This window comes from Apis florea, unplaced genomic scaffold (assembly GCF_048593485.1).
Source record: "Apis florea isolate Af1SG1 unplaced genomic scaffold, ASM4859348v1 contig_2411_pilon, whole genome shotgun sequence".
In the NCBI taxonomy this organism is placed as follows: Eukaryota; Metazoa; Arthropoda; class Insecta; order Hymenoptera; family Apidae; genus Apis; species Apis florea.
In genome coordinates, this window is record NW_028256580.1 from 714,751 (window position 1) to 727,271 (window position 12,521).

The 12,521-nt window shown below is 31.2% G+C and overlaps 3 protein-coding genes across 7 annotated transcripts in view; 2 read left to right on the top strand and 1 right to left on the bottom strand.

Moving 5' to 3' along the window:
- The first annotated feature begins 332 nt into the window (after window positions 1-332).
- Window positions 333-5,132, top strand: Akt (AKT serine/threonine protein kinase). Its single transcript, XM_086905423.1, has 7 exons — window positions 333-879; window positions 1,172-1,439; window positions 1,535-1,769; window positions 1,863-2,060; window positions 2,175-2,445; window positions 2,517-2,753; window positions 2,817-5,132. Exons 1-7 carry the CDS (start codon window positions 798-800, stop codon window positions 3,155-3,157), a joined length of 1,632 nt encoding a protein of 543 aa, XP_086761549.1. The 5' UTR covers window positions 333-797; the 3' UTR covers window positions 3,158-5,132.
- Window positions 4,339-6,956, bottom strand: LOC100864303 (acid phosphatase type 7). Its single transcript, XM_003691899.4, has 7 exons — window positions 6,102-6,956; window positions 5,797-5,991; window positions 5,388-5,715; window positions 5,118-5,300; window positions 4,818-5,037; window positions 4,557-4,751; window positions 4,339-4,481 (listed from the first exon to the last, which is right to left on the bottom strand). Exons 1-7 carry the CDS (start codon window positions 6,199-6,201, stop codon window positions 4,386-4,388), a joined length of 1,317 nt encoding a protein of 438 aa, XP_003691947.1. The 5' UTR covers window positions 6,202-6,956; the 3' UTR covers window positions 4,339-4,385.
- Window positions 6,957-7,397: 441 nt separating this feature from the next.
- LOC100864987 (uncharacterized) overlaps window positions 7,398-12,521 on the top strand; it is a 40,623-nt gene continuing 35,499 nt past the window's right edge. The window contains exons 1-3 of one of the 5 annotated variants that reach the window (XM_012483799.3): window positions 7,398-9,058; window positions 9,550-9,662; window positions 9,824-9,881. In XM_012483799.3, coding sequence (XP_012339253.2) covers window positions 8,995-9,058; window positions 9,550-9,662; window positions 9,824-9,881 — 235 coding nt within the window. In that variant the 5' untranslated portion in view covers window positions 7,398-8,994. Of the gene's footprint in view, window positions 9,059-9,549; window positions 9,663-9,823; window positions 9,882-10,320; window positions 10,879-12,521 lie in introns of those variants that run through there. The other 4 variants (XM_012483800.3, XM_012483801.3, XM_086905420.1 and 1 more) reach the window with 4 other exon arrangements.

Here is a 12,521-nt window from a genome sequence, read left to right on the forward strand (position 1 = left end):
AATAGAATTAGAAGAATGATACATAAAATAATTTCATTGAATTATTTTTATCTTTAAAAAATAATGGTTTATATATAAAATGATTATAATTGCAATGCATTTTCTTATATAAATAAATAATTTATATTTAATTTATATCTATAAATTTTTTTATTTATAAATTTTTTATTAACACAATTTAAAATTTTTTAAATTTTAACTTTCTTATATAAAGTTAATAAAGAATTATTATTTAAGTTCAAAAATATAAATAATTAATAATATTTATACATATAATAATATATAGTAGCATGATGATGATATAATCGAATAAAACAAAATACTTTAAAAGAACATGTGTATTTTTTATTTAAATATACGTATAATATAATATATATATATATACATATGCATATATAATAAATCATAATAAACAAAGAGATTTGCGCATGCTTGTCTTAAAGGATAGAATGTATAGAAAGGTCTTAGAGACGTCAATATTCGTATTGATGAATTTAAGTTGATTGAAAGTAGACAGGCATTGTTCCATGAAAATTCTTCTTTATTTGTGATCGATTGATGCGCCATCTCCGAAATATGAAAGGGCAATGCTAGTTAGTGCGCATTAGTGTGTCTACCGATCACAGAGTATAGTTGCTTGAGTATAGTTTACCTGCCAAACGTGTATCTATGATTGCTCAAGTTTGTATACTCGTGCTATCTTCGTTGTATTTCGCTAATTTTCATGCGATATTGAGTCTGGTTGGAAATACGAAGTATTTGCATAGTGTATACAAGTGCGCATTAAAGAAGGAGTTATGGGGGACGCAGCGATGAACGTCGCAGCGTCCGGTGGCGGCGGTCAGCGTGTCGTTAAGGAAGGCTGGCTGCAAAAACGCGGTATTGAAGTAGTTTCATAATATTTATGTTTACTTTATTTTATTTCATTTGGATAGAATACAATTTCGGAGAACCTTTTCTCACTTTCTCATATGTTCTTTTTTATTATTATACTTTTCTTTTTAACAAAATATTAAAATTAAAAGTATTTTTTTATATAAATAGAAAGCATTTTAAAACTTTTTTTTATTTCAATTCACTATTACATTTAAAGTTTTTACGAATAAAACAATATACTTTTGATATTAAGAAAAAGTAATAAATTAAATATATTTTATTTTGATACATATAGGAGAACATATAAAAAATTGGAGGTCAAGATATTTCGTTTTACGGGATGATGGCACATTAGTTGGTTTCAAAGCTAAGCCAGATCAACAAATGGCAGCTGCAGCACAACCATTGAATAATTTTACTGTTCGTGGTTGCCAAATTATGTCTGTAGATAGACCCAAACCTTATACTTTTGTTATAAGAGGTTTACAATGGGCTGCTGTAATAGAAAGAACGTTTCATGTAGAAACAGAACAAGAAAGAGAAGATTGGGTAGCAGCAATTAGGTTTGATTTTTTTTTAAAAAAACAAAAAGCAAATTTAAAATATTCAGCAAATTAATAATTAATAATTTTCTAATATTTTTCACTTTTTTTTTTAGATATGTAGCTGCTAGGTTAGCAAGTGAAAAATCTCAACAACAATCTACACAGATGCAACATTCATCATCATCTGAAGATGTTGATATGGAATCTTCAGGAGGTGGTAGGTCAGACTCTTGTGGATCTGTTGGAGTGGTATCTTCGGATGTAGATGGTGGCAGTATTGATGAACTTTCTGCAAAATTTAGTGTTCAAGGAACTTCTAGTAGTAAAAGTACAGGAAAAAAAAAAGTAGTACGTTATATAAAAGTGTATTTATCGTAAATCAAAATTGAAACTTTTAGATGCTTTATTAACATGTATTTTTCTTTTTATTGTTTATTTCAGACTCTTGAAAATTTTGAATTTTTAAAAGTTTTGGGAAAAGGTACATTTGGAAAGGTAATTCTTTGTAGAGAAAAGGCAACAGGCCATTTATATGCTATAAAAATATTACGTAAAGAAGTCATTATTCGTAAAGACGAAGTCGCGCACACACTTACTGAAAATAGAGTATTGCGAACCACAAATCACCCGTTCCTAATTGTATGTGTTTTAAATATCATTATATTATATATATTATATATATAATAAATATATGTATAATATTAATTAATATTAATAGTATTAATTATTATGTAATATTTTTATATTTTGCAGTCCTTGAAGTATAGTTTTCAAACAGCAGACAGGTTGTGCTTTGTAATGGAATATGTGAATGGTGGAGAATTATTCTTTCATTTAAGACGGTCTCGTGTATTTGGAGAAGATCGTACTCGATTTTATGGCGCTGAAATTATTTCAGCCTTAGGTTACCTTCATTCGCAGGGTATTATCTATCGTGATCTCAAATTAGAGAATCTTCTTTTAGACAAAGATGGACATATTAAAATAGCTGACTTTGGATTGTGTAAAGAAGATATTACATATGGTAAATATATTGTTTATATATTTTTAGATTAAAAAATGATAAGAAATAATAATAACATTTAAAACACTCAGGAAGAACGACGAAAACATTTTGCGGAACTCCTGAATATCTTGCACCAGAAGTGTTAGAAGATAACGATTATGGACGAGCTGTAGATTGGTGGGGAGTTGGTGTTGTTATGTATGAAATGATTTGTGGTCGATTACCTTTTTATAATAAGGACCATGAAAAGCTCTTCATGCTTATTGTAATGGAAGAAGTAAAATTTCCTAGAACAATCAGTAATGAAGCAAAAGACATGCTTGGTGGTAAGTAGTGGTAAGTGAGTAAAATCGATATTTTTACTTTTTAATTTTTAATTCTTTTTTTAGGATTACTTATAAAAGATCCAAGTAAAAGATTAGGTGGTGGACCTAATGATGCAAAAGAAATAATGGATCATGCATTTTTTTCATCAATTGATTGGTCGGATCTTGTACAGAAAAAAATTCCTCCTCCTTTTAAACCTCAAGTAACATCAGACACAGATACCCGATATTTTGATAGTGAATTTACGGGTGAAAGCGTAGAACTTACGCCACCTGATCAAGGATTTTTAGGCAGTGGAGGTGGTTTAAATTCAATAGCTGAAGAACAAGAGCATTTTCCCCAATTTTCTTATCAGGAAAGTCACTCGGCAGCAACTTCTTCCATTGTTTCCATTAATCACTGACAGTATCAAACGTTTTCTTTGTTCACATTTTCAAATGTAAGGCTAAATGCATGAAAAAGTCAGAGACATTCGATTTTATGACGAATATTCGTTCTTTTGTCTACTAATTTGGAAGAATTTTTTGTTATACAGATAAATTGAAATATTAGTTATTTTCTCTAATTTATGATGCTTTTTTATGCATCTTTAAAAGGTTTTAACACATATCTCCAATGGCAGATTAGTGTGGTTGCGTTTACGTGCGCATACATGCACATACTCATTGAAATTGTACATGAAAAAATTATGTACCATAAGATTCAATTAAATTAATATTTATACCTGCTGAGTAGGTTCGCGGTGATATAATGGGGATTGAATGTTAATTTAAATCGAAAGCAAAATAAGAGAGATAAAAGTTAAGCTTGTCCCCTAAATTATGTTACGCTATAAAGAGTGGCATGTTTCTTCTATATTTGGAGGAACGATATTTGATAATCGTAGCTACAATTTTTTTTTTTTTTTTTAATGACAATGTTACTCGATATTTTGGCTTCGTTGTCGATTCTAACGTAATAATTTATAGAAAAGCAGTTCCTTGTTATTTTTTTCTAAATTTATTAGTCAAATATTATAGCAGAAGCCAATATAGTAAATTACATTTGACAAGGAGCCAGTCAATGGACAAATGGATTCTCCATTTTAAAAGTAGAGGCATAGAAATATTAACAGCTTTAATTGAATTATTATGTATATCTGAAACAAATTTATAGCATTAAAAAAAAGCGTTTCTTTGTTATATTAGTACTCAAATTCGGAAATATTCTTTTTCCTTGGTACGAATCGTATTATTCATCATGTATCATTGACAAATAATGATTTACTGTGAGAATCAGATGGAAATATGAAATGCTACCCTAATATTATATTATTAATATTATATGCTATAATGATTATATATACATATATTTATATTTTAACAATTAAAGGATTATATTGTATGTATGCATTATTAATAATTTCCATCTCATTTGTAATTAGTAAATTTTTATAGTTTATTCGTTTCTATGCGAAGAAAAGAATAGGAAATTTTTTAAAATAGAATGAAAGTAAATTGTGTTTGAAGTTGGTAGATATGCAATTTTGCTATTTATCATGAAAGAGCATGATACAAAGCAAAAAAAAAAAATATTTAAATATTGTTTTAATTCATCCTAAATTATACTCTATATTTTATGTTTTACATATTTTATTTATCAAGGAGATTTAAATTGTATGCTGGTAAGATATCATCTTTTATGAGCCAAACATGGTCCAAAACAGCACCTTCCTTGTCATCGGATACCTGTAAATGACATATTGTAAAATGAATTACAACAAACATTCCTCGTATCTTTTTTTTTTCCATGTTAGCTAATACCTGTTCAATATAAAGATGAGTTTGATTATATGCTTTCATCCTAGTATATCCATAATCAGAACTGCGATAGGCAGACCAATTTGGTTTATGTGGAATAAATTTTTCACGTCCTTCTTTACATCCTGCTGATCCAGTTACTATATGTACAGGTGCCTTATAGTTTTTATATGGCTTCTCATAACTACCATTTTGTACCTATGATTATTTTATTTTTCTTATTTTAAATGAAATTAAAGATATCTCTTAATGATTGTAGATTACCTTGAAGTTGTACATGGGCCATAAACGTTCATAACTATGTTCATGAGCCCATAACAATAAATCTACTTTGAACTTGAAAAAAAGATCTTCAAGACCAAACCAATTTACAATTGGCAATCCAACTCTGACTAAACTTTCATGATTAGTGCAATCATCAGCATTTGCATTACTGCAATACATTGGTCTATGACCAAATATAACTATCCATGGTCTTTGTGCCCTAAAAATTTATTATTAATTATTAATTTTTAATTCTTAATTATTAATTCTGCAATATGACAAGGAAATATACAAATCTACCTATTTTTAGGCATATTTGCTTCTATTAAATCTTTTTTTAACCATTCATACTGTTTAACAAGTTGCTTTATACCATAATTCATAAAATAATAAGCTTCTGTTTCTATTCCTACAAAATGTACAGGTCCTATATTAAAACTGTACCATAAACCTTCAGAATTTCCAGGCATAGTAAAACGAAACCTATTAGCAAATTTACATTACAACAATAGAGAAATTATAAAAATGAGAATTAATTAAAATAGTTTTAAATTTAAAATATATTCTGACCTATAATTACTAAAGTTATATTTTTCTTCATGATTACCAGGTACTGTCATATATGGTAAATAAGCAGCAATTCCTTCTATTTGTTTCATGAATTCATCACCAACACGTGCATTATCAGAATCCATATCATATGCAAAATCTCCAATATGAATTGCTGCATTATATAATCCACGTTGTGCTTCTTCTTGCAATCTAGATAAACTTTGAGCGTTTTCATTACCCATATCGCCAAAGATAACAATATGAGGTGACCATATTGTTGATTCTTCAGGAGTAGTTTTCAGATAGAATATATTAGACCATCCATATTTGCTACCACAATGATAAACTATCAAAAGATTTATATGTATATTTTATAAAATAAGTAATATAAGAATATGACAAATAACTAAAAAATTATTTCACTTACTATACTTGGTATTAGGTGTTAAATTTTTTAACCATACTCTATGAATGTATTGCTTTTGTTTTTCATTTCCACCATCAACAAAGAGAGTAGAATTTCCCGTAGCTGTTAGAATTAGTCCATTTATTCCATATTCCACAATTGATTCTTGAGTATTATCTTTTGTGGCCCATGTTACAACAATGTCATGAATATTATCTAAAAATTACAAAATATGTATATTATATTTCATTGATGATAAGAGAATTTTTTTAAAAATTTTTAAAAAATAATGTATTAACAAGATAAATAATTAGAATATACGTTACCTCCATAAGCAAGATGAACAGCTTCAGGTTGATAATGAATAACATTACATACTGTGAGAGAAATTAAGGATAAAAAAACAAGTCCAATGAATAAAGCCATTTTTTGTTAATTTATCCAGAAATGAAGTTGTGCTAATATATTATTTAGAATAATTTTTAAAAATCTATTTCATTATTTATTATATATAAAAACTACACTAATTTAAAATTTGAAAAAGTTCAAGCTTCAAAAACTTCAAAAATTTGATGAATTATTATGTTCCTTCAAATGCAAAGAATTACTGCTTTTGTGCATAATAAATGTACTTTTATTATCTAAGATCCACAATAACAATGAGTCAAGCATTATCAAAAAAACTCTTATCAAGTATTCAGTTTCTATCAGCTATCGAAGTTATTGAATATAAAACATGATTTTAGATGCGATATTTTCATTGAATTTCAATATTATTTAAGTAAAAAGACGAAATATTAATTTGTATTCTAATAAATTATCTTAAACACTTGTAATCCAAATTCACGTATTAGCGCCATCTGCAGAGTATAAAGCATTACATTTAATCAAATGCTATATCATAATTGCAATATAATGCATTTACGTCAGAGTGTACAAAAGACTGATCATAGTGAATAATCAATGGTAAATATTTCATTAAAAATTAATTCGTTTCAAAATTCAAAATAAATGTCATAGATAATTACTATAATAATATACTCATTCAAACGCAATTCAAATATAAATAAAAACAATTATTAAATAAAAACAATTATATTTATATCTTGAATATTAATTGAATCGAAATATTTGTAAATTAATTCATTTTGTAAGATGAAAATTGAAAGAATATAACATCAAAAGTAGACAGGTAATTATGAACTAACATCCCTTATATTGATTACGTACTCTATCTGTTTCTTCACAAAAATTTTTTATTTTCTTATTCGCATATGAGTTCATTTTAATAAATAAAACGTATATTCAATAAACGATGAATTTTTCAAACATTAAAGAAAATATTTAAACAACAATAATGGAAAATATATAAAGATAAATATTTTATTAATTTTTTAATTTATACATTAAAAAAATATATAACAATCAAATCAATTATAATTTATAATGTAATAATTTATATATTAAAATGTATTCATTTCAATAGTATATAAAAATAGAATAGAAAGAAGAAGAATTTTATGGAAAAATAATAGAATAAGAGATAAAAGCTATAGGATTGGTAGTGGAGTCAAAGATGGAGGGGTTACCGCCATGAGAATGACGACGGCGCTGTATCAACCGCCACTATCGCCGCTTTGCGGCGAGGGATGGAAATCAGCAGATGACAAGGGATGTCAGGGCTGCTGCCGCCGTCGGTTAACACGCACAGGTTCACACCCATCTTCGACAATACATTTTAAAGCTTCGATATCGCGGGAAATGGATAGAATGACTTTAAAAAGAAGCAGTTCCACAGTGTTGTGAATCGATGAGATCAAATCGTGTATTGTTGTCGAAAATGTTTCTAATCTGATATAAAAAAGTGTGATGTGCTTCAGGGTAGAGCAAAAGTGATTGAATATATTACCAGTTTATGAGATCGTTCAAAAGAGACAAAAGGAGATACATTATATGTCGTGATATATATAATGTATAAATTTTGCGAACATTCGTTAAAAATACAGGTTAATCGTTTTTGTGAAATTTATTTCTAATCCTGCGTGCAAGCGAGATGTCGTAAGTGTCCTTCGAGGGAGGGATAGAATGAAGATAATATAGACAACAAACGAGAGGAAAATCGTAAAATCGTAAAAATTTTGCATTTAAACGACGATTTCATATATAATGAGATTTTATCGGAAAATGAATATTTAATTGAAACCTGCCGTCGATGGAAAGTGAGAAGTTAGCATGAAGATAGTCTGCGTTATTCCGGTCTCGATAAATCGAGACATTTTTACGATTTTCAAATGTCATTCAAGAAAACTTATGCATTCAAGGATGCAAGCAGTCAGAATGACCGAGGCAAGCGAGGAGTCGTGTTCAGTGAAAGCTCTAATCAATAAGTTAGGGCTTGAGGGATTCTGAATTCGTTGATCGTTTGAGGAAGAAATCTTCGTTGCAAGGATGTAGGGGGGCCCATACTCGGGGCCCCAGTGAGGGTTTCCTCTCAGACTGTTTGAACGTATTAATATCAAAAACAAAGAAGATTCTTTATAGAACCACCATACTCGTATTAAAGCATAGAGAGTTGGAGAGCGAGAGAAAGAGAAAGAAAGATATTTCCCCTGTGATATCACGAGTTTGTAACAGATCTTAAAGTAACATCAACATATAACGTCAAGAGGAATGACCAGCAGTCAGAGAATGTTACGTGTTCGTTAACTATTTTTTTTTTTTTTTTTTAAAATACGAACTGCTAGTTTTCTTAGTCGTTTTAATTGTTAATCGGTGTACGTAAATATAACAGCCTTAGCTAATTATTAGTGAAGTTCAAAATTTCCGGGACAATTTTCGACAATTCCTTCGGTTCTGATCTTTCAATCGAGTGAAAACTGTGTCAAATTCGTCGTCGAAATCTTGACTCAGGGAAATCTAAAAATTAGAAAGAAAAGAGAGAGAGAGAGAAAGAATGTTAATACTCATCACTTAAGGAAATGTGGGTGTTGTTAGTGAAAAACATCGATTGCGGTATCAATGGTAAAATGAGATGCGAAGATACAAGAGGAAATGGAAAGGATGGCATGCGATAACAACGTTAATATCGGCGAATTATTTTTTCGATGATGATGAGGCGATTGCGCTTATCTTCGATTTTAATCGCGTCAAGATTCGCCTGAAGCGTCGTTCTCCCCTTATAATCGAATAAATCAGCAACCATCGCCGAAGTCAGCAAAAATGGTCGATCTAGGAGGATATATTATCATATTGATCAACCACAATGACAAGATCAAACTGTACGGTGAGCATCGATTGCTTATGCGATTAACCCATAATTCCTTGCTTTTTGTTTATCATTATTAAAAATCCAAAAACATTTTTTGCTTCTTTTCTCTTTCTTCTTCTTCTTCTTCTTTTTTTTTTTTTTTTTTTTTTTAATTAGCACCAACTACATATACTTTAATGAGCATCGACAAAGCTGCTTGTCAAGCACGTAGGCGTGAACTGTGAAACCCTTTCTCTCTTTTGTTTCTCGTGTTTTTTTCTCGAGGATGCTATCATGTGTAATCATTGACATAGAAACGAATTGGCTTGTCCGTTCGTTCTGTGTAAATCTTTACGTGCTATCTGTTCACGTAATATGTATGTTCTTCTTAAATTCGAAAAAAGAATATATGACAAACACGCTTCGTTATCACTTTCTTGTGTAATAATTTTAATTAATATTTAAACGTTTCACGATTAATTTGAGCTAAATATTATGTTTCATTGTTTCAAATTCAAAATTTCTAGGTTCCCCGGCCGACAACGCGGATACGCTGGAAGTGGCTGATGAAATTTTACAAGTTAACGGTAGCACGTTGGAAAATGCCAGTCAATCCGAAGTTATTCAATACATATATCAGGTATTTTATTTATTCATATAAGATTTTATTATTATTGTCGTTGTTGTTAAAAATTTAAAAAATTTTGTAACTAGACATTTTTCTCGCAATATTTAATAGTTAGAAATCGATAGGATGAATATCGATGAATATATCGATAATCGAATCGTTTCTTTTCGTAGTGTATCGAGTCTCGAACGATATGTCTGCGAGTGCGGAGGAGGAGCGGAAACAAGATGGGTAAGTATATTTATTAAGAATATTTATTGATTATTTTTAATAAGCAAAAAAAGAAAAAAAAGATTTATAGATAAAAAAAAAGATGTTTTAAATGATTTTTAATTATATAATATCGTGACTGAAAGTGGACAGGATGATATTGCAGATTTTCGATCGATTTTTTTCTTCTTTTTTTTTTTTTTTTTTTTTAGAAAATATAAAATAGAAATCTATATGTTTATCGTTATTAAAGTAAAGGTTAAAAAAACATCTATCCTTATAAATCGTTTCTTAATAAAATTATTTCATTTTCGAAATTACCCTCTTCGAAATGTAGTCTCGAGAATTCGAATGTTCGGGCCGTAGGTAAAATTGTCGGCCGATTTCGTGTTTCCTCGTGCGATTCCGGCGTTCGCCAGGTAAATGTTCAGGTCGCCGCTTGTGTGTAATGGAAACGAATAGAGGGGGTTACAGCGTAGAGGGAACTCAGGCGAGAGGCAAACAGTATACACGAATCGAGGGAATCTAACCTTCGAATGTATCCGCTGTCACGTTCGATCCTTGCTAGTACGGAACCGTGCATACGTGCCAACGGTTCCGCGGCATTCCGCGTGCTCTTATCGCCCTCCTAACCTCTCGTTTCAGTTTTGCGTATTTGCCAACGCGTTTTTTCATCGTGGCAGTTCTGACACCGCGGTTCTTTTCGCGCAACTAGAAAACCTATCTGTCGTCCGTGTGAATGCGTTCAATGTTGTGTTTATCTCAGTTCGCGAATTTTTTGGTGCACTCGTGTCTCTCTGTTTTTGTGTATGTGCCTGTGTGATTCGCATTCCCGCTCGTTTTACCGGTCGAGGGAATCGAGAGACGTAGAAGAACCAGATGGCAGTTGGGTTCGTCCGCGAAATAATCCAGGATTTCGGAGGATGTTTGATTTACCGAGGCCCGAAATCAAAGTGTGATCCTTAATTGGTTACCATTAAATCGTCGATCACTGCGGGCGGATCGATCGATACAGAAGGTGATTGTTCCTCATTTTGTTTCATTCCTTTCGCGGTGACGTTGCTTTTTAAAGCCATGTTTCGCTCGTCCTCTGCTCGAGTGTTGCGCAATCACGTTTATTCTTTGGGCGTTATGTAGGCTCTATCTTATGTGACCGCGAAAGATGAATTTTTGTTGGTTATTGTGTCGCAAAAATGGACGATTCGTTCAGTCGAATAATGTATCATCGTTATGTGACACGTTAACAGTTACGTTTCCATTCGTGAAAACGAATACGAAAAATCTGTCACGATTGCAGTTTCTCGATTGGATAGGTAATCGGTGTCAAATATAACTAAAATCGGATACAATAGGAGGATGCAATGCGAGGCGATTTCTTCGTGAATTAACCCAATTAGTTGAATATATCGTTCGTGAATCGAATTGTCGAAACGAATTCCGTATCGTTTGAAATAAAAAATTCAAGGTATGTCTTCCGATTCCTTTTTCTCATCCTTATATATTTCCAGATTCTAATAAACTAGTTATAACAATAATAAGAATAGATTTCGATATTCGATATACATCGATGAGCGATTTTTTTCGATAGTTGAAATTTTATATACCTATATGTATATATTTCACACGTGCGATCAGTAAATTTAAAATTACGAACCTACATTTCATTTGATCAATAATTAAGCGAATCTCTTTAAAATGAATAATCTTTAATGATCGAACGATTTCGTAAAAATGCATTTATGCTTTGAATTAAGCTTTCTATCGCTAGAGCGGAATTTCTCGATTCTCGAAATCGATAAGTTAAACGCCACGCGATCTGTGTCGGCAGAGTTAACGCACAGGAAAAATCGCTCACGTTGCTGTTTGGTGGTAACATGTTACTCGTTAGTTGCCAGCCCGATAAAAGTACTTACACATACGTACGTACGCACGCGCGCTACTGCTTGTATTTGCCTATCGCGAATAATGGGAATGTTTTGCGGACGAAGAGCAACAATCGGTTGGGGTGCAGCATGCGTATCAGGTTAGCGTGCGTTTCAACTTTTTTCCCGAATCGTTGCCTCGTTGATTTCATTTCCACGAATAGTCTTTATTTTCCTACCAAAACACTTTCACATACGAGTCCTATTTTTCTCTTGCCTTTTTCCAAATTTTTCTTTAGAAGAAATCGATTTATATATATTCGTCGCTAATTGCGAAACGGATTTAATTCGTATCGTATTTGATTTCACTATATACGAAACACCGCCGTATTTTCGTTGAAACGATCTATGTTCAATAGGAATATAAACTATCTTTTCGTACACTTTCGGATGAAATATTTCGGAATTTGAAATTATAGAAATATTGCAATATTTCAACGTAATACCGAAACGAATGGTTGACGATGGAAACGTATATCCGTTATTCGGTGCGTTAACCTTTCTTAACCTGAGTCGTTTATTTGGTAATACATGCGATGACGATACGATGGAAAAATAGAAAATTGTTGGAGAACGGTTAATCGAGCCGTAGCGAGCTGTAAATTCGAGGGTTTCCCATTTACCGATTGGCATTCGAGCTCGAGTGAATAGTCCCGTAGAAAACAAGGAAGAGTTACACGCACGGCGAGCACGGGACAATTACTGGATGGCGTTGCGAACGGTCTGGAGAGAGGAAGTA